Raw genomic sequence first — 23,253 nt, 5'->3', positions numbered from 1 at the left:
TCTCAAATAAATAAATAAAATCTTAAAAAAAAATAAAAAGAAAGGATTTTGTTTTTCAACAAATGGCTGAAAATTAGTGGACCCATTAGATATCCATAAGCAAAAAGATGAATTTATAAGATAACTGACACCACATACAGAAATTTAAAAAATGTATCCTGGGCTTAAATGTAGGAGCTAAAAATATAAAACTTCTAGAAGAAAACCTTTGTGACTCTGCATAGGGTAACAGTTTTTAGATATAACACCAAAGGCATGATCCATAAAAGAAAAAAACACTGATAAATTAAACTTCATAAAATTAAAACTTTTAGGCTCAAAAAGACACCATAATGGAAATAAATCTCAGATAAACCCTGGTAGTAAAAAAAAAATATTTGCAAACATGGTTCTGTGTCCAGTATATGTAAGATGTAACTAGACATTTCATTAAATATATAAGAATAGCCAATAACTTCATGAAAAGATGTATAAGAATATAATCAATCATCAGGGAAACGCACATTAAAACCACAGTAAGATTCCACTTCATACCCACAAAATGGGATTAAAAAAGAATCAGAAAATAGTGGGGTGCCTGGCTGACTCAGTCAGAAGAGCATGCAACTCTTGATCTTGGGGTCAAGAGTTTGAGATGATTAAATTACTATATATTGAAGTACTAGATTACTAAAAAAATAAATAAACTTTAAAAAATATCAGAAAATAGCAGGTGTTGGTGAGGATATGGAGAAACTGGAACCTTTATCTACTGCTGGTGGAAATGGGAGCCTTTATTCATACACTGTGATTGGAAGTTTAAGCTGTCTTCTAATACACTAAAGGCAGAATTTGCATTTCTTATCCTCGTTATTCTGAAATCATTCCAAGAGGAAGGAGTGACCACCATCCTTACTCCATCATTTAAAACTCTATCTATCCATCATTTGATAGCAAGGTTAGTAGGAGAAAACAGCTCTACCCTCAGCTGATTCATTGCTCTACAGTTAAATGTGAAAACATTACTGATCATTAGAACTTCCAAGCTGCTCTTAAATTTCAGATTCCCATTAAACTGTCTTGGAAATTCTGATTCTGTAGGTCTGGGATGGGGCAGGAGAGTGGCTGCCATAAGATGAATTTAAGGATAAATTTTTTAAAATCCCCAGCCTTCAAGAAGTGAATAAGGAAAGCATACCAAATAAACAACTATACATATAACTATGAAATGTGCTGACATCTTGAAGTAGTGAAAGATTCGAACAGGCAGAGGTGTGTAATTCAGGAAAAGATTCACAAAGAATAAAGCATCCATCCAATGACCTTCTGTCACTCCTTAAACACATCATCAAGTCTCTGTATACTAGATACTGTAGATATTTAGTCATCAAAGTCAGAAACCTGCACTCTTTCTTTTCCATCTTCTACGACCACATCTGAGTCATCAAGTCCTGACAATTTATCCTTCTGAATGTTTCCTTAAAGCTTCATTGATCCTTACCTCTCCTTTAATACTGCCTCCTTATTTTTTGCCTATACTACTGCGGGAACCTAAGTAGTTTCCTTGGCTCTATATTTAACCCCACTGCAATCCAGTCTCTATACTGCCACCAGAGTAATAGTTCTAAAATGCAAATACCTTAGTTCTCAGGTTGAAACCCATTAGCAACTCCCTATCACCTGTGGGCAAAAAAGACTCAAGTTTCTGTTGCCGTGCATCTAAGACACTCCACAGTGTGTATAGTTATCTTCATTAGTCCATTCCTGCTCCCCAACACTGTACAGTCTCTCCTCCAGCCATGCTGGAATCACCTTGCAACTCCAAGTCCGCTCTGCCCTTGCATGTCTGTCCCTATATGCCCTTCCTTCTGCTTTGACTTCCCTCCTTATCATTTCTCCCCTCCTCAAAGGTTTCTGCCTATAACATTCCAACTTATCCTTTAAGATAGCACTCAAAGGTTTTCTCCTCTATGAAAGGCTGCCTTGACATTCTCTCCCCACCATTGTCACAGGACAAGTTATTCTCTTATTCACGTAGTATTTACAGAACTTTACTCTAGGGGATTATGTTTATTTGTTGACATGTTTAATTCCCTCTAGTTTAGGACCTTACTCACCTACTGTATACAGCACAATGTGTGGTCCACTGCAACTGATATGCATGAATGTGTACAAGAGTGGCTGTCACTTTCTCAGAATCTAAGAATGGAGCACACTGCTTTTGACTATGTACTGAGTAACATGAAAATGTAATTTCAAACTAATAGGTCAATGCGAGAAAAAAAAAAAGGTAGGGGGTTGGCCTAGATGATTAAGGCCTCCTGTGATTCTAAAATTCTAGGAATCTATGTATTCTGTTGTCTAGTTTACCTTTTAAACCAGGACAACTACAGAGCTAACGAGGGCTAGTAACTACTAGAAAATTATCCAATGAATTACAATAATTTTCAAAGTAGAAAGTCAAAGATAACTAAGAAACAGAACAAAATGAAAAGTTCTGTATTATCTTCAACTTGGAAGAACAAATGACTTATTCTGACCCAAGTCAAACAATGATGGAAAAATACACCACAATGTAAAACCTCGAGAGGCCATATTTGGCATCTTGACTTTTCAGTTAATGATAGTCCTCACTTAAATTACATCACATTTCAGAGCAGACTGCCTGTTAAATAACTGCATCTCCCAAAAGTACCCTGCTGTGGAAGCTGAAACATTAGCCACAAATGAAATCACCTCATGAAGATCATAAAATAAGTCAAACAAATTCCAAAACAGAACCTTTGATCTGAAACCCAGTTTCATGTTCTGACCTCTTGATCATAGCCCAGTTCTGTAAATTCTTAACCGTGTTCTCGTCTATTCGTATTTGTTCACTACAAGTAAAATTCAGTGAATTTATCCATTACTTTTTAAGAGAATTCTTAAAAGGCTTCTGCTATGCTACTCATGGGCTCTATTGAAAAAGCAAAAAGCTGAACAACCAGATCTGCCTGAGAAACACCTTTATCATTAAATTATCCCCCCAATGAGGTAACATGATTAGCCTCTCAAGAACAAAGTTCTTGGGTTTTCACCCCTCTCTTCATAAGGGTACATATCATATCAGTTATTTTACAAAGAAAATTTGGAAAAGTGGTAGGGAAGTCAATATGCAGGAAAGGTGAACAGTGGTGAATATTCTAACCATAATGAAGGAGAATGAAAGATCTCAACGTCAACCATTTGTTAAGCACTAAAAGTAAAGACCCCAAAACATAAAACTAAAAAGGTGGAACATGAAAAAAATAGAGATTACCATGGCTATTCACTACCATCTCAAACATGTTCCATCAACATCATTCAGCTTCTTTGGCTTATCCTGAGTTATGAGCAGAGATATATTTTGGTTAAAAAACCCACTTCAGCAGGCTTCAAGGCAAGTTACTTAACCTGTATAAAAAAACTCTTTTTCCTCATGTAAAAAAATAATAGTACATATGTCATATATATATATCCTAGCATGTTTTTAAAGATTAAGTGTAATAACTGTTCCCATAGTACAAAGACAAGAATAGGCACACAGGTGTGGTACAAATTAATATTCTTCCCTTTCCAGGTAGTTCGTTTACTATTGCAGGAGTATCTCTTTGAACATCTGTTTGCTCTCTCTTCATAAAGTTAAAACAAGGGCCCAGTGGCATATACACTTTATTTTCTCCTCTACTAAGTCTGGCAGTTTCATAAGGAAATGTTACTGGCCCTGAAACATGATGAGCTACGTGCTCATTACATGTCCACGGACTATGGCACCTGTTTTTGGCGTGATTCATGGCCTGCAAAAAATATTCTCAAGTCCTAACCCCCAGGGACCTCAGAATGTGACTTTTGTTGGAAACAGGGTTGTTGCAGATAAAATTAGTAAATTAAGATGAAGTCATATGGGACTACGAGGAGCCCCTAACCTGACTGGTGTCCTTTAAGAAGAGAAGAGATGCAGACATGCATGAAGGGAGGACACTCTGACGATGGAGGCAGAGACTCCAGCTCTTGCCAGGTATACGCCCAGGAACTATGAGGACTGTAGGCAAGCCACTAGGAAGAAGAAAGATTCTCTCCTATAGGCTTCGGAGGGAACATGGCCTTGCCGACACTTTGAATTCAGACATTTGGCCTCCAGAACTGTGAAACAATAAACTTCTGTTGTTTTAAGCCACCCAGTTAGTGGTATTTTATAACAGCAGCTCTAGGAAACCAATACAACCTATCATAAACACAATCTAAGAAGTATACTACAAGTGCCTAATATGCATAAACTTTCTTGACTTCAGAAGTGTTTTTACAACTAATATTTGGCATGTTACAACTATGTATCCTGTAGGATCTATGGAGTTACACAGGGGATTGCTGTCTCATTGTGTCAATTACGAAATGGAGGATCAAAGAAATTATAAAAGCAGCTCTCACCCTAAGACCCAGCAATTGCACTATTAAGTATTTACCCCACAGATACAAATGCAATGATCCAAAGGGACACCTGCACCCCAATATTTATACCAGCAATGTTCACAATAGCCAAGGTATGGAAAGAGCTTAGATGTCCATCAACAGATGAATGGATGAAGAAGATGTGGTGTATATATATGATGGAATATTACTCAGGCATCAAAAAGAATGAAATCTTGACATCTATAATGATGTGGATGGAACTAAAGGTACTATGCTGAGCAAAGTAAGTCAATCAGACAAAGACAACTATCATATGATCTCACTTACATGTGGAATTTAAGAAACGAAACAGAGGATCATAGGGGAAGCGAGTAAAAAAATCAAACAAGATGAAATCAGAGAGACAAACCATAAGAGACTCAATCATAGGAAACAAACTGAGGGTTCCTGGAAGGGAGGGAGGAGAGGGAATAAGATAACTGGGTGATAGACATTAGAGGGGCATGTGATGTAACGAGCACTGGATATTATATAAGACTGATGAATCACTGACCCCAACCTCAGAAACCAATAATTCATTTTATGTTAATTAACTGAATTTAAATTAAAGATAAATTTTTTAAAATGCCTCAAATAGGGACACCTGGTTGGCTCAGTCAGAAGAGAACGAGACTCTTGGTCTTGGGCTGGTGAGTTCAAGTCCCACGTTGGCTGTGGAGATTACTTAAAAATAAAATCTTTAGGCACGCCTGGGTGGCCCAGTCAGTTAAACATCTGCCTTCGGCTCAGGTCCTGATACCAGAGTCCCGGGATTGAGCCCTGCATTGGGCTTGGAGCTCAGCGAAGAGCCTGCTTCTCCCTCTGCCCCTCACCCCTCTTGTGCTCTGTCTCTCTCTCTCACTCTCTCTCTCAAATAAATAAATCTTAAAATAAAATAAAGTCTTTAAAAAAGTTTTGAAAAAATAAAAGAAGCTCTCTTCCTATGTTTCTACTTCAAAGACCTTTGGGTTGATGTATGTATATAGGACTATACCATAGGCATTACTCTGTACAATCTTTCACTTGGCTTTATTGTTTTCCCTATAGTGAGATTCTTTATTTTGATAGTTTTATTAAAATATTCATATTCCATAAAATGTATTTTTACCTTTCTAAAGTATAAAGTCCATGGTTTTTAATATATTCAACGTTATATAATCATCACCACAATCTAACTTTAGAACATTTTCATTACCCCCAAAAGAAACTCCATGCCTATAAGCAGTCACTCCCCATCCTCCCTTCTGTCCACCTTCTGCAACCATTTATCTTCTGTCTCTATGGATGTACTTATGCTGAGCATTTCACGTAAATGGAGTCGTACAACATGTGGTCTTTTGTGACTGACTTCCTTCACTTACCCAATTTCTAAGGTTCACCCATGTTGCAGCATGCATCAGCACATTTACAAATCGCTCTGTGATACTCAATTGTGCGTATATACTACATTTGTTTATACATTCATCAGTTGATGGCTCCATTTATCAGTTGATGGGCATTTGAGTTCCTTCCATTTTTTAGCTATGATGAATAATGCTGCTGTGAACATTTTGCACTAAGATTTTCTCTAGACATATGCTTTTTACACGTGGGTATATAACAAGGAGTAGAATTGCTGGGTTATATGGTAACTCTAAATTTAACGTTTGGAGGAACTGCCAGACTATGTTCCAAAGAGGCTGTATGTACCATTTTACATTCTCACCAGCAATGTACAGGGGTTTCAATTTCTTCATATTCCTGGCCATCTGTTTATCTCCTTTGAAAAAATGACTACTTTTAGCCCATTTTTTTCTTTTTAAATTTAAATTCAATTAATTAACACATAATGTATTATTGGTTTCAGGGGTACAGGTCTGTATTCATCACTTTTATATAATACCCAGTGTTCATTACAACACATACCCTTCCCGATGTCCACCACCCAGTTGTCCCATTCCTTCACCCATCCTCCAGCAACCCTCGGATTTTTCCTATGCCCAAGAGTCTCTTATGATTTATCTCTCTCACTGGTTTCGTCTTGTTTCATTTTTTTCCTCTTTTCCCCTATGATCTTCTGTTTTGTTTCTTAAATTCCACATATCACGATAACTGTCTTTCACTGACTGACTTATTTCACTTAGCATAATACCCTTTAGCTCCATCCATGTCATTGCAAACAGCAAGATTTCCTTTTTTGAGGGGGTACACAATATTCCATTGTACATATATACCATATCTTCATCATCCACTGATATGTCAATGGACATCTGGGCTCTTTCCATAGTTTGGCTATTGTGAACTTGCTGCTATAAATATTGGGATACAATTGCCCCTTTCGATCACTCCATTTGGTTGTTTTTTGTTTGTTTGTTTTTTGCAGATTTTATTTATTTATTTCACAAAGATCACAAGCAGGCAGAGAGGCAGGCAGAGAGAGGTGGGGGGAAGCAGGCTCCCTGCCGAGCAGAGAGATAGACACAGGACTAAATCCCAGGACCCCGAGATCATGACATGAGCAGAAGGCAGAGGCCCAACCCACTGAGCCACCCAGGCACCCCTTGATCACTCCATTTGTATCTTTGGGGTAAATAAACAGTAGTGCAATTACTGGGTCATAGGGTACCTCTATTTTTAACTTTTTGAGGAAACTCCATACTGTTTTCCAGAGTGGCTGTACCAGCTTGCATTCCCACCAACAGTGTAAGACAGTTCCCCTTTCTCCACATTCTCACCAACATCTGTTGTTTCCTGACTTGTTAATTTTAGCCATTCTGACTGGTGTGAGGTGGTATCACATTGTTTGATTTATATTTCTCTAATGCCAAGTGATGTAGAACAGTTTTTCATGTGTCTGTTGGCCATTTGGATGTCTTCTTTGGAAATCTGTTCATTCTGCCACCCATTTCCTAATGGGATTATTTGTTCTTTGGGTGTTGAATTTGATAAATTCTTTGGATAGATTTTGGATACTAGCTCTTTATCTGATGAAGTCATTTGCAAATATCTTCTCCCAATCTGTCAGCTGTATTTTGGTTTTGTCCAAGGTTTCCTTTGCTATGCAAAGGCTTTTTTTTCTTGATGAAGTCCCAACAGTTCATTTTTGCTTTTGTTTCCCTTGCCTTTGGAGATGTGTTTAGCAAGAAGCTGCTGCAGCCAAGGTCGAAGAGCTTGCCGCCTGTGTTCTCCTCTAGGATTTTGATGGAATTCTGTCTCACATCTAGGTCTTCCATCTATTTTGAGTTTATTTTTGTGTATGGTGTAAGAAAAGGGTCCAATTTCATTCTTCTGCATGTGACTGTCCAATTTTCCCAACACCATTTGTTGAAGAGACTGTCCTTTTTCCACTGGACATTCTTTCTTATTCTGTCAAAAATCAGTTGACCATACAGTTGAGGGTTCATTTCTGAGTTCTCTGTTTTGTTCCATTGATCTATTGTCTCTGTTTTTGCGCCAGTACCATACTGCCTTGATGATGACAGCTTTGTAACAGAGCTTGAGTCCAGAATTCTGATGCCACCAGCTTTGGTTTTCTTTTTAACATTCCTTTGGCTATAAGGGTCTTTTCAGATTCCATACAAATTTTAGGATTATTTATTCCAGCTTTGTGAAAAATGCTGATGGTATTTGGATAGGGATTGCACTGAATGTGTAGATTGCTCTAGGTAGCATAAACATCTTAACAATATTTGCTCTTCTAATCCATGAGTATGGAACATTTTTCCATTTCTTTGTGTCTTCCTCAATTTCTTTTCATGAGTGTTCTGGAGTTTTCTGAGTACAGATCTATTGCCTCTTTGTTTAGGTTTATTCCTAGGTATCTTTTTTTTTTTTTTTAAAGATTTATTTACTTATCTATTTGACAGACAGAGATCACAAATAGGCAGAGAGAGGGGGAAGCAGGCTCCCCACTGAGCAGAGAGCCCAATGCGGGGCTTGATCCCAGGACCCTGAGACCATGACCTGAGCTGAAGGCAGAGGCTTAACCCACTGAGCCACCCAGGCGCCCCTATTCCTATATATCTTATTGTTTTTGGATGCAACTGTAAATGGGATCAACTCCTTACTTTCTCTTTCTTCTGTCTAATTGTTGGAGTACAGAAATGCAACTGATTTCTATGCATTGATTTTATACCCTGCCACTTTACTGAATTCCTGTATGAATTCTAGCAATTTTGGGGTGGAGTTTTTTCGGTTTTCCACATAGTGTATCATGTTCTGCGAAGAATGAGAGTTTGACTTATTCTTTGCTGATTCAGATGCCTTTTACTTCTTTTTGTTGTCTGATTGCTGAGGCTAGGACGTCTAGTACTATGTTGAAAATAGCACTAGACAGTGGACATCCCTGCCATGTTCCTGACCAGAGGGGAAAAGCTCTCAGTTTTTCCCCATGAAGAATGCTATTATTGTGGGTTTTTATACATGGCTTTTATGATATTGAGATATGATTCCTCTATCCCTACACTGTGAAGCATCTGAATCAAGAAAGGATGCTGTACATTGTCAAATGCTTTTCCTGCATCTATATGCAGAAGATCATATGGTTCTTGTCCTTTCTTTTATTAATGTAATATACTACATTGATTGATTTGCAGATATTGAACCACCCTTGTAGCCTAGGAATAAATCCCACTTGGTTGTGGTGAATAATCCTTTTAATGTACTATTGGATCCTACTGGTTAGTATCTTTTTTTTTTTTTTAAGATTTTTTTCTTTACTTATTTATTTGTCAGAGAGAGAGAGAGGGAGAACACAAGCAGGCAGAGCAGCAGGCAGAGAGAGAAGCAGGTTCCCCGCTGAGCAAGGAGCCCGATTTGGGACTCGATCCCAGGACCCTGGGATCATGACCCAAGCTGAAGGCAGCGGCTTAACCACCTGAGCCACCCAGGCGTCCCCTACTGGTTAGTGTCTTGGTGAGAATTTTTGCAACCATGTTCACCAGGGATACTGGTCTGTAAGTCCCCTTTTTGGTGGGGTCTTTGTCTGATTTTGGGATCAAGACAATGCTGGCCTCATAAAATGAGTTTGAAGTTTTCCTTCTATCTCTATTTTTTATTTTTATTTTTTAAAGATTTTATTTATTTATTTGACACAGAGGGAGAGGGAACACAAGCAGGGGAGTGGGAGAGGGAGAAGCAGGCTTCCCGCTGAGCAGGAGCCCGATGTGGGCCTTGATCCCAGGACCCTGGGATCATGACCTGAGCAGAAGGCAGCTGCTTAGCGACTGAGCCATCCAGGCGCCCTATCTCTATTTTTTAAAATAGCTTCAGGAGAATAGGTATTAGTCCTTCTTTAAATGTTTGGTAGAACTCCCATGGGGAGCCATCCAGCCCTGGGCTCCAGTTGGGAGATTTTTTATTATGGCTTCAATTCCATTGCTGGTTATGGGTCTATTCAGGTTTTCTATTTCTTTCTGCTTCGGTTTTGGTAGTTTATACGTCTCTAGGAATGCATCCATTTCTTCCAGATTGGCATATAGTTGCTCATAATATGCTCTTATAATTGTTTGTATTTCTTCAGTGTTGGTTGGGATCTCTCCTCATTCATTCATGATTTTATTTGGGTCCTTTTTCTTTTCTTTTTGATAAGTCTGGCCAAGAGTTTACCAATCTTATTAATTCTTTCAGAGAACGAGCTCCTAGTTTTGTTGATCTTTTCTACTGTTCTTCTGGTTTCTCTTTCATTGATATATCCTTTAACCTTTATTATTTCTCTTTTCCTGTGTGGTTTAGGCTTTATTTGCTGTTCTTTCTCCAGCTCCTTTAGGTGTAAGGTTAGCTTGTGTATTTGAGACCTTTCTTGTTTGTTGAAAAAGGCTTGGATTGCTATATACATCCTTCTGAGGATTGCCTTTGCTGCATCCCAAAGATTTTGAACTGTTTTCATTTTCATGAAAATGTTTCCATGAGTTTTTTTTAAAGATTTCATTTATTTATTTGTGAGAGAGAGAGAGAGCCCACGTACAAGTGGAGGAGAGGGGCAGAGGGAGAAGCAGATTTCCTGTTGAGCAGGGAGCCTGACTCGGGGCTCAATCCCTGGACCCTGAGATCATGACCTGAGCCAAAGGCAGACATTCAACCAACTGAGCCACCCAGGGGCCCCAAAGTTTCCCTGTAATTTTTAAAATTCTTCTTTAATTTCCTGGTTGACCAATTCATTCTCTAGTACAATGCTATTTAGCCTCCATGTATTTGAGTTCTTTCCAATTTTCCTCTTGTGATTGAGTTCCAGTTTCAAAGCATTGTGGTCTGAAAATACGCAGATAATGATCCCAATCTTTAGGTACTGGTTGAGACCTGATTTGTGACCCAGAATGTGATCTGTTCTGGAGAATGTTCCATGTTCACTTGAGAAGTGTGTATTCTGTTGCTTTAGGATGGAATGTTCTGTATATACCTGTGAAGTCCATCTGGTCCAGTGTGTCATTTAAAGCCCTTATTTCCTTGTTGATCATCTGCTTAGATAATCTGTCCATTGCAGTGAGGGGGTTGTTAAAGTCCACTACTATTATTGTATTATTGTCAATGTGTTTCTTTAATTTTGTTATTGTTAGTTCATTTAATTGGCTGCTCCCATGTTAGGGGCATATTTAAAATTGTTAGATCTTCTTGTTGGGTAGTTCCTTTAATTATGATATAGTGTTCTTCCTCATCTCTTATTACAGTCTTTGGTTTAAAATCTAATTTGATATAAGGATTGCCACCCCAGCTTTCTTTTGATGTCCATTAGTATGATGAATGGTTTTTCACCTCCTCACTTTCCATCTGGAAGTGTCTTTGGGTCTAAAATGAGTCTCCTGCAGACAGCATATTGATGGCAGATTTTTAACCAATCTGATACCCTGTGACTTTTGATTGGGGCATTTAGCGCATTTACATTCAGGGTAACTATTCAAAGATATGAATTTAGTATCATTCTATTGCCTCGAAAGTGGCTGTCACTTATACTGTCTCTGTTCCTTTATGGTCTATGTTACTTTTTGGCTCTCTCTTTGCTTATAGGACCCCTTTGAATATTTCTTGTAGGGATGGTTTGATTATCACAAAGTCTTTTAGTTTCTGTTTGTCCTGGAAGCTTTTTAATCACTCCTATTTTAAATGACATCCTAGGATAAAGCATTCTTCGCTGTATATTTTTCTCATTTAGCACCCTTAGTCCATTTTTAAAAATTGGGTTATTTCTTTATTATAATTGAGTTGTAAGAGTTCCTTATATATTCAGGATATAAGTCCTTCATTACAGATGTTTGCCAATATTTTCTCCTCCTCTGTGTGTTATCCTTTCATTTTCTTGATGGTACTATATGCAGCACAAAAGGTTTTAATTTTGATAATGTCTAATTTCACTATTTTTCCTCCCATCACTTATACTTTTGTTATTGCATCAGTGCAGCTTCTGACTACCCAAAGTCATAAAGAGTTATTCCTTTATTTTGTTCTAAGGGCTTTATAGTTTCAGCTCCTACATTTAAGTTTATCATCCATTTGAGTTAATTTTTGCGTAAGAGCAAACGAAGACATCTACTTTATTCTTTGGCACATGGATATTCAATAGCTCCAGCATAATTTATTAACCCCTTGATTTTTTTAACCACATATTTTGACTTTTTGTATTATATACATTTTTTTGTTGTTACTTGCAATCTATTGTGAAATGAGATTGGTGTAAATAAAGTAATCAACTTCAAATAATTATTTGACCAAGGTCAAATGCCTAGTAAGTGTCAGAGCTGGGACTGAACCACAGGTCTGAGGATGTCAAATTTCATGTTTTTGTGAGAACACAATATTACCTTTCATGTAAACATGTATCTGATTTATTCATCAAAGATAAGAAAAGGTAAGCTTCAAACTATATTTTGATAAACAAGGAACGACTGGAGATACTTAAGATTTTGCTTGCTTCTTTTAAAATATGCCAATAATAACAGCTAAAATCTGTTGAGCAATTTGTGTCAGAACTGTTTTAACCAGTGTATAACCTTAATCATCACAACAATCTTAGAAAATAAAAACAAGTGTCCAAAAAAAAGGGAAAAGAAAAACAAGTGTCTACCCTACTCCCTCGTCTTTTTACAGGTGGGGAAGCTAAGGCGCAAAGAGGTTAAATTGCTTAAGATCATAGAGTTGATAAATGATAAGAACCCAGGCAATCCAGCCTTAAAGACTGTGTTGTTGTTGTTGTTGTTGTTCATCTTCTTCTTCTTTTTTTTAAAGGTTTTATTTATTTGAGAAAGAGAGAGAGAAACAGTGAGCAAGCACGAGTGGGGTGGAGGGGCAGAGGGAGAGGGATAGGCAGACTCCCCACTGAGCAGGGAACCCAGTGTGGGCTCAATCCCAAGACCCTGAAATCCTGATGTGAACTGAAGACAGATGAACCACCCAGGCACCTGAAGACCACTCTGTTCTTAACCACTTTGAAAGCAAATTACTTAGGAGAAAAGCATTCACCAGGCTATGCTTAAATGGATCAGTAATCATCTAGCAAGGGAGAGTTAGCTTTTTTAATTATTGCCACTGCTGTCTCAGGTGAACAGCTTGTCAGGAGGGTCACAGCTCTAAAAGAGGGAAATTATTAATACATTAGAATCACATATAAAAATATTAAATGTCAATGGTTAACTGAAGAAATAATCTCATTTTAAAAACAGAAAAATAGAGGTGTCTGGGTGGCTCAGTCAGTTAAGCCTCTGCCTTGGGCTCAAGTCATGATCCTAGCTCCCTAGGTCTCCCTGCTCGGTGGAGAGCCTGCTTCCCCTTCTCCCTCTGTCCCACTCCCTGCTTTCTCTCTCTCTCAAATAAGTAAGTAAAATCTTTAAAACAAAACAAACAAACAGAAAAACAGAGGCACCTGGGTGGCTCTATCAATTAAGCATTTGCCTTTGGCTCAGGTCATGATCCTGGAGTCCCAGGATCAAGCCCCAGTCAGGCTCCCTGCTCAGTGGGGAGTCTGCTTCTCCCTGTGCTCCTCCACCCTGCCCATGTCCGCTCTCTCACTCACTCTTTCTCAAATAAATAAAAATAAAATAAAATAAAAACAGAAAAATATTAAGAGACATACTGCAGTGGGTGGCACAACTAAAGACAAAAACCAATAACATAAAAACCAGAAGGGAAAGGAAAGGCCAGTATAAATACAGAGGAAGGAACTCTGGAAGTCTCTAATGACCACAAAACGAATGAGTCAACCAGGCAGTGTTGTGACAGGATGTGTTGAGAAGATGCATAACACAAAAGGGTAGAGAGAAATGGTTCCTTTATACGGTATGTCAGTGAGACTCCAAGTAGAACGCGGTGGTAGAACCACTTTTGGTGCCATACTTCAAGAAGGGGAGAAATCAGGAAGGGTTTGAACAAGAGAAACAAACAGACCCAAACAACAGGAAGCAGTACTTGTTAGAAAAAGAACTTGCGGTTTATCTAAGACAATGAAGATTGATTTAATTATGGCCCTTGGAGAGGAAGACCACTGGAAGCCTCTTTCCCAAACCCTACAGGCTTTGGCTCTTTCTAGGCATTTATTCCTCAGTCAAATATCACTTTCTTTGAGGCTTTATACTAAGTAGACTTCTTAGTTTCTAGCACATTGCTCTTTTTATTCCCTTCATAGCATGTAATAATCTGAAGTTCTCACTATTCTAGTGAATATATGGCCCCTCTTGTCCCATTAGGAAGTAAGCTGTTAGAGAGCAAAATCCTTGAACACTGCTTTATATCTAGTACATAATTTTTCTGCCTGGTATATATCTGGTAAATAGTATTTTACAAATACTTGTACCATCTATATACGTGATCTTCAGCGACAAGGAAAGTAAGTTTTCAAATCAGAGATAGCACATAGCAGTAAAACACCAGATGAATTACTTTGATAATTAGTTCAAAGTAAAACCCACACACTGAAGTATACGCTGGGCCTTTAAGAATAGTCACTCATCTGGCTTAGGTACCTTACACACTCAGAGACCTTAAGGCTAAATAATTTCTAGTGGTTACTTCCAACTCTGTGATTCAGTACTTTACAGCATAAAGTCTTACAAGAAATAAACAAATAATCACTGAGTTCTTACCATGTACTGAACTGTGTTCTAAGGCTTTACACAAATCAAATCATTTAGTCCTCATACTTCTGAGATAAATCCTTTTCTTTATAAAACGGGAGCTCTTTAGCTTAAAGATATTAAATCATTTGCCCATAGTTACTCAACCAGCTTGTATGTGGTGGAGCTGGTATTTAAAACTAGACAATTACACAACTTATGCCATTCATTTAAGGTTGAAATAAACTTTAAAAAGCTAAAACATATTAAACAGAAAACAACTGATTGGTAAGGTATGGCACAGAAGTTAGGTGACATGGATTTTCTCCTCTATTGTTTGATAGGCTTGCTATGTGGATCCTTTCAAATTCTGTCTTGCTGTAATGTTTCAACACATTGTGGGGTTATTGTTAATATACTATTTTTCCTTTATGCCTTTATGATAATGATGCCTTTATTCAAAAAATCTATATTCATAGTGAACCATTCCTGTCAAACTAAAGAAACAATATAATGAACCTCCATGTCCTGACATATCTTAAATAATTATCAACATGTGGCCAATCTTGTTTCATGCATACTGAAAATACAAGTACCAAATTACTTCAAAGGAAATCCCGATATGTTATTAACTGCAGCCCTTTTCTATCTCTAAAAAGATTTCATTAAGTCTGAAATGCATCTAATTCCCTTCTTTCAAGTAGAATTACTAGCAATAGAAGGAACAATCCTGAGAGGGGATTTCTGTTATCAAAAGGAAAACCAAAGGACAGTGCCAAAAATAAATTTCTCAAAAAAATTACTAAACTCTAAGTGATGTGCATTTAGAAATGTGATAACATCTTAGGTACTACATTATAGCAGAAACTAATTTTAAATTAGATAATATTTTATAAGTTCTAAGAGAAAAATAACTAGGGATTTTGTGCCTGTCATGCTGATAAATATTATTTCCAAATATTATGAGACCAACAAACACAGAAGTAGAAACAATTAAATAGTAACATATACCTGTTTGTCTCCCAGGTCAGGGTCCCCTTTACTAGAGTCAGAGCTGGCATCGTCTTCGTCAGAACTGTTGATGTCTTCTTCCTCATCCGAAGGAAGTTCACCAAGACCAAGATCAAGATCGTTGTGTCCCTCCTGGGATGCTCCAGAACTGCTTCAGTAGAGAATATCGCCTTAGTCACCTTTAATAACAAGGAATACTCTCCAAAACTCACATAGGATCAACCATCTTATTCCTATGATGTAAGCTAGGTATACCTAAGGGATGTGAACACCAGGATGGAAATAGCCAGACCAACCAAACTTCCCCTTCTCTTTTGCTATCTCAGCTATCAAAAACCCAAGTTCATTTTCGCAGCTGCCCTAATCCTATGCTTCTCTATCTTCTTCCTTGAAAAGATCAGGTCTCTACTCCTATGAACCAAGAAGCCTCGGAAGGATGTAGCCTAGGTTACCCCAAACAGGCACTCACTACCTACACGGGAACATTCGAAGAGGTGGTGTTTCCCTGGGTCTGCTTTTCTTTTTTTTTCTTTTTTCTTTTTTTCTCTGACAGACAGGATCACAAGTAGGCAGAGAAGCAGGCAGAGAGAGAGGAGGAAGCAGGCTCCCCACTGAGCAGAAAGCCCGATATGGGGCTCGATCCCAGGACCCTGGGATCATGATCTGAGCCGAAGGCAGAGGCTTTAACCCACTGAGCCACCCAGGCACCCCTATTTTTCTTTTTTTTTAAAGCAACTAACAAATCTACCAGAATTGGGAGGTAATGAACGATGCATGTGCTACTGTGAACATGTGCCCAGCCTCCTTGATTATCCCCAGTTCCTTTTATGTAACCACATCATAAGACATGGGAAGGGACGAGGATGTTAAAAATTCTTGGGCTCTGATCCAGACCTGCTGAATCAGAAACTCTAGGGGTGCAGGGCCCCTAGGGGATACATGTTGGAAGTCTGAAAAACCAGGCCATTTACCACCTCCACCTCTCCAGCCTGACGTCATCAACATTTTCCACTTTGTACTGAGACAGATCTCTTCAATCTAAGAGCCATTGTTGCAATCCAGTCATTGGGGGGAGGGGGAATTCCATAGCAGAGTTCCCCAGGAAGACGACAGAAATAATTTTAACTTTGGTTGTAAAGACTCAGGAACGAATTATCTGTAGCAACTGTTTTCCTGTCTGCAGTTTACAAGAATACATGCAGAACAGAAGAGTTAGTAAAAGAATCAGAGAAAATTGTCAGGGGGAAACACTCAGAATAAAGAGACAGTTGCATTTCACCCTGGCAGGTCCCTTTATGGGTCAGGGCCAGGTCACTCAACTGCCAAGGCTCCTCCATGTTATGAAAATTTCTAACAGGAATCTTAAAAGCTAAAGATGAATTCTCTGCCAGTTCCTGATTACACATTGTAGGATACAGACAGCCTCAAATGCCATTCCTGGAACTCAACTGTTAGACAAACCAGTTGGATGAAGGCAGAATGCCAAAAGGAACACCTTCCTCTGCCAAAGACAGGGGTTCCTTACTATTCAGGAGCTGGAGGGCCTCAGGGAATCATATCACAGCCTCAAGTAGGTGGGTGTGCACCCGATCATAGCTCCATGACACGGTGGAGACTCACACCCTAGGGTGGAGTTGGGGGTGGAGAGCGGAAGCTTCCCAGTCAGATCATGGGCAAAACTCACTGCCTCTGGGTGCAGGGACAGGAGCCCAACCCAGCTGGGTAATTAGTTGATTTAAATTAGCTGGAGTAAATAAAGTTAACAGGATAGAGAGACTGCAGGATACATCCATATGAGTAAAGGAAAACCTACCTTAACTTGTTTTTATCATTAATTCTTTAACTCTTTACATCCTCTAAAACCCTGTTACTTGGGATGCCTGGGTGGCTCAGTTGGTTAAGCCACTGCCTTCGGCTCAGGTCATGATCCCAGGGTCCTCGGATCGAGTCCCGCATCGGGTTCCTTGCTCGGCAGGGAGCCTGCTTCTCTTGCTGCCTCTGCCTGCCTCTCTGCCTGCTTGTGTGTACTCTCTCTCTCTCTCTCTGGCAAATAAATAAAATCTTAAAAAAAAAAAAACAAAAAAAAAACCCTGTTACTCAAAACATGTTCAATCTACGAGCAGCTTCAGCATCACCGGAAGCTTTTTAGAAATACAGAACTTTAGGCCTCACCCTGCTGCACTGAATCACAATCTGGTTGTAACAAAAGCCCAGTAATCTGGTTTTTTCAAATCAGTGCACGCACTCTTTTAGACTCAATAGTATAAAAATTTTTGGATAATCAGTAACAGCTTGTAGCACCTGTGAGGAAATTAGGTTTATTCTGTCTGAAGAGAGAGCTGAGAGGTGTTTCTTGGTTCAACATCTGGAAAACCATTATTGATGAGATAATAAGTAGCTAGTTGCCACAACCATTAGGTATATAAATACTTACAAAAGTTAACATTTCAGAACAAGAAAAAAAAAGCTTTAACTATTAAAAGGATATGGATCAAAACATAACCGCCACAAAATATTGGGGGATTTTATTATTTTTTTTAAAGATTTTATTTATTTATTTGTCAGAGAGAAAGAGAGAGCACAAGCAGGGAGCGTGGAAGGCAGAGGGAGAAGCAGGCTCCCCACTGAGCCAGGAGCCTGATGAGACACTCAATCCCAGGACTCTGGGATAATGACTTGAGCAGAAGGCAGACGCTTAACAGACTGAGTCACCTAGGTGTCCCATGTTGGGTGAGTTTAGTTCTGAAAATTGCTTTCCTACAGAAAACCTTCCCTGCTTATCTTCTCCCTCTCTCACATTAGCTTACTTGTCTCTTCTGAATCCCACACCATCTCCTTCAATGTACATGTTGATGAATTTGTTTCCCTAGCTAAAACATAAACTAAGAACAAGTAAAGGGTCTTTTTCAGTTGAATACCCTGTAAGTTGATACTTAACAGGCCCTCAGTAAATTTTTACTGAACAAACAAAATTTATATTGGAAAGCAAAAGGTGTTAAATTTCAGAAGTTCAGATGGTATTTATGGCAGTGGAGATCACAAAGAAAGGTTTGGAGGGGGTAACACTGGGATAGTGTGTGGTTTAAAGAAAGGCCAACCTAGGCATTATTATCAGTGGTGTGGAAGTGGATATCTGTATTCAGAAAACAAAAAACATTTTGGCTGTAGCAGAGGTCTCCTATACATAATTAATGGGGGAAAAAAGCTTGGAAAGGATGACAGGTGCCAACCTGCCAAAGATCATAAACAATAGATGAGTCCATACTCATCTTGCAGGCCTTTAACAAGAAGATTCAAATCTTCCAGTAGACCTCAAAGATCCCCTTAACAGAACTCCAAGTCGAATGTCATTACCATACTTCTCTCTTGTTAGTGCCAATGAGGCAGAGAATAACACCTCTTCCATCAATCCAGCCTTGTAGGCACAGCCTCTGCCCCACTCCCCTGACCCAACAAGGGAAAAGGACAGCCCTGCTAATTAGCATCAGTGAGAGCCTCTTGATCTCAAAAGATTCAACTGAAGTGAAAGGTGCTCCCCATACATCTGGATGGTAAACAGGAGAGACCATTTATGATTTTTGAAGCTTAGAAGGGAGGAAAGTGAGCAAAGTAAGGTTTTAGGAAGACTAATCTTGTAACCCAATGCTAGTGAACTAACTGGGGGCTGAATGGAGGCAGGCACAGTGACAGAAGTGGATGGGGATCTAAGAAGTAATTTCAACAGTGCAGAAATGAGGTTGGCTACATGAGGAATTAAGAGGAAGGGTTGGATACAAGAGGTTTAAAAAAAATCATCAGGGTAAAGAGGTGGGGAAAAACCTGTCTTCCTTCAAGATTTCATGAACAGTCACCAGCACAATAAGGGGAATATTAATTGAAATAGAAATACCTTAACAAGGGATATGATTTTAAGGAAAGATAATGGGTTCAGCAGCAAAATCAGGAAAGATGGCATTTAGTATCCACATTTATATGTTCAGCTCTACATGATCCAACAGAGAAAAATTATTAATCTCTTTTCTCATGTAATCCTTAACAGCTTTCAAATCTATAGATCTCTGATAATGAAATATGGATTCCTTACTGATGCTAGTCATTATGTTGGGGGCTCCTGTATTCTTTACATTTCCTTCCCCCTGTCTGGAAGATAATGTCCTAGCACTGTCGGCTTTCTGGGTTAAGGGAACAGGACATAGTGTTTCCTCTATACTTTCCTGCCTGGTTATTTCATAATTTGATAATCAAAGTAAAAGGAAAGTAAGCTGCAACCACAACCAGGACAGTCAGGACTGGGCTCTACCTCCCCAGGCCATCCTTTCCAAGGATGATTTGTTTCTGGATGGAGTAAGGACAGAGAAAATAATGCCAGAAGTAAATTCCCACTGATTAGGCAACAGTTCTTCAGTTCCACAGTCAAGCATCGACACATTTAGACTGATTATTTAATGCCATCACTTTTTAAAAAATCAATTATTTTTTGTTTATGTTTTTGCGATAAGGACAGTATTCCCTCCACTGGAAGTACATCAAATTTCTCTTTCAGGTTAAGATGTCACATGAAGGAAGATTTCTTTTTTAGAAGAAATCTAAGAAGAAATTTAAATTAGTATTTCAAAATATTTATTTAATCCATCTCCCCTAAGAGTCTTCAGGAAAGTGAAACCTGTACAGCACTGAGCCAGACATCACCACCAAAACATTCTTGTGAGCCTCCACTAAACTGAAAATTCCAGCAAAGGGAGGGGAAGGAGGACAAGGATAGCAGAGAAAGGAAAAGGAGAAGTAAAGTTAACTGAAAAACACTTTGAAAGTACTGAATCCTGTCCCCTGTTGTTGATGAATCCAGTTACCTTTTTCCTCTCTCATCTGCCATTTTATTCTGAGCCCCTTAAACAATGAATGTTCCACGTAATTCCTTCCAAACTTGGAAGAAAAAAGTTTATTCCAATATCCTCAGCTTCAAAAGTTTCTTTCTCCTTTTCAAGTCACAACATGTAAATGTGAACACTTCTGTGATCTTTTCTCTTCCTCTTCCTTTTGCTCCTGGACCAAACTGAACAGAACCTGCTAGTCCACAGGATGTTGTTATAATTCTTTTACAAATGGTGTCTCATTATGACTTGGTGATTATGCGTTTCCTTTGGCTGCTTTCATATTTATTGCAGAATGAATGGGGGAAAACTACTGGTAAGCACTTAAGGATGAATATTACATAGAAAAATAAGAAAAAATAAGCTTTCATAAGTTAGATATTATTATATGCCAACTACAGGCTATTGGTTCACAATTTTCATCAAAAAAGTGTTTCTATTTAGTTTCACCAGAGTATGTTTTACTCAGGTACGTCAGCTCCTTTACTGAATTTTAGATTCCAGTGTCAGGTTGAAAACCATGAATCAAATCCAAAAAAATGATTTGAAAACCACTTTTAGGGGCGCCTGGGTGGCTCAGTGGGTTGAAGCCTCTGCCTTCGGCTCAGGTCATGATCCCAGGGTCCTGGGATCGAGCCCCACGTCGGGCTCTCTGCTCAGCAGGGAGCCTGCTTGCCTTCCTCTCTCTCTGCCTGCCTCTCTGCCTACTTGTGATCTCTGTCTGTCAAATAAATAAATAAAATCTTTAAAAAAAAAAAAAAGAAAACCACTTTTATTCTTGTTTTCAGGCCCTCTTTTCAATTATACGGTGCTTACAGAATTTTCTCCATTTTCCACTCAGATGACTTACATGGGAACTACCCCTAAAATGAGTACGTTATTTCTCTACTACTTTTAGGAAACCCAGCACAACTGTGAAATAAGTATATGCGGCCATTTTCATCCTCAAATAAAGCAAGTCATGTACTCGTGGCATGTTTTTAGGTTTTCCAAACATGGGGTCTTGAGCAATTATTTTAAGTACCTGCAGAGCCAGAGGGTCAGGGTGACAGAACATTAAAGCCAAAAGAGTGTGAAGCAAACTTATCTGACCTGAACAAAAATCAGGTTCTTCAAGTGTGACCCCTCTGTGCTAAGAGGCAAACTACCTGATCTGATAGGTCTTCTCTATTACTGACTGCTTTAATAAGCTGTAAAGCTGTGGACGGAAAATGTTCATATTACACTATAATAGCGGAAATCCTTCCCCTTAAAGGAAGGTATATACATTAGTTTTTTAAATATACAGTAGTTTTTAATCTTCTGAGAAACCATTAAGACAAACTTTATTTTAATTTTAAAAATTAACAATTTTATTATCTGGGCTTTAGTAAAAAGAGAATAATTTCACATATGTATATAACATATTCACTTCTTTCAGTTAAACATTTTGATTAATAACACATAGAATAGGAATAAACAAAATAACTACAATGAGGGATAGCACAGCAGGAGTTTGTTACCACAAAAAGGAAAGGAAGTGAAAAGAAACTTGCAGCATAAAATGCACACAATTAGCATTTTACTCTTTGGTTCATGGATTTTAGAGGTGTTAACAACCAAGTCTTTTAAAACTAGCAAGCTGGGGTTCTACAGCTAGAAAACAAAGTGGGTGTGTTTTTCTAGTCCATCACTGAAGCCTAGTATTCCCTCCTGACAGTGTCCCCCAGAACGCTTTTATTCATCCTCCAGTTTATATTACAGGGAAGCTGGGTATTTTCTGTGGTTCCTTTTTCTGAAGCCTCTCCTTTCTGTGGTAGCAAACTCCTGCTGGTTTTCAAGATTGCCTTTATTTGACTCCTTGAACTACTTTTTAGGTGGGAAAGGTATACAGACTATGCCTTTTCCTTAAGGCCCCTCGGGGATTGTTCAGGAAAATCATCAGTATGCCTCTAGAGAACAGATAGGGAGGAATGACCTGGCCACCCAGCTGATGACTTTAAAAAAGGAAAAAGAGGGGCGCTTGGGTGGCTCAGTCGGTTGGGCATTGGACTCTTGATTTCAGGGTCCTGGGAAAGAGCCCCACGCAGGGCTCTGTGCTCAGCAGAAAGTCTGCTTGGGGTTCTCTCTCCCTCTCCCTATGCTCCTCCTGCTCTTTCTGTCTCTCTTTCTCAACTAAATAAATAAATCTTTTAAAAAACAAAAATAAAAAGAGAAAAAGAGTCTGTAAAGGGATTGCTCAACATTTTGCAGGGGCCACAGAGTAATAAACACACAACTTATTGCCTATGCCACAGTGAACAGTACCATACTATCAGACATCTCCCACAGCATTTTGAGTTGTGGGAAAACTTCTGGCCTCTAAATAGGCCTCCAGGGTTCCTGGTGCAATCCCAGTGACACAAGAGGAGCCTAAGTCTGATCACAATCCAGTAGGCACTCTTGTCTCTCCAGCTTAGCTGGAAGGCATCTGATTCAGGCATGAGCTGCTCCTAGCTAAGAGGAATAGATTATTATAAAAAGATGCCTCCTGAAACAAGCACTAGCTAAAATAAATACCAAACATTTAATTACCAGCAATTTTGTTTTCTTAAAATTTGGAGGGGTTTGAGAATGATTCCTTAAAATATTCTTCAAGAAATGTGCACTGAGGGGCACCTGGGTGGCTCAGTGGGTTAAGCCTCTGCCTTTCAGCTCAAGTCATGATCTCAGGGTCCTGGGATCGAACCCCACATCGGGCTCTCTGCTCAGCGGGGAGCCTGCTTGCCCCTCTCTCTCTGCCTGCCTCTCTGCCTACTTGTGATCTCTCTCTGTCAAATAAATAAATAAAATCTTTAAAAAAAAAAAAAAGAAATGTGCACTGAAATCGTTTTCTTAATACAAACAGAAAAGCATTCTCTTGAGCTTAGAACTGCCTCCAAATAAAATAC

General features: G+C 38.8%; 1 protein-coding gene across 1 annotated transcript in view; it reads right to left on the bottom strand.

Annotated features, from left to right (window-relative positions):
• The window catches only part of FGD6 (FYVE, RhoGEF and PH domain containing 6), a 112,802-nt gene that overhangs the window by 61,217 nt on the left and 28,332 nt on the right, over positions 1-23,253 (bottom strand). Inside the window, exon 3 of the mRNA XM_080811426.1 lies at positions 15,474-15,621. Coding sequence (XP_080667552.1) covers positions 15,474-15,621 — 148 coding nt within the window. The remainder of the gene's footprint in view (positions 1-15,473; positions 15,622-23,253) is intronic.

This window comes from Martes martes (assembly GCF_963455335.1).
Source record: "Martes martes genome assembly, chromosome: 8".
Lineage (NCBI taxonomy): Eukaryota > Metazoa > Chordata > Mammalia > Carnivora > Mustelidae > Martes > Martes martes.
Note: the sequence above shows the minus strand (reverse complement) of the source record. Positions and strands in the feature narration are given on the sequence as shown.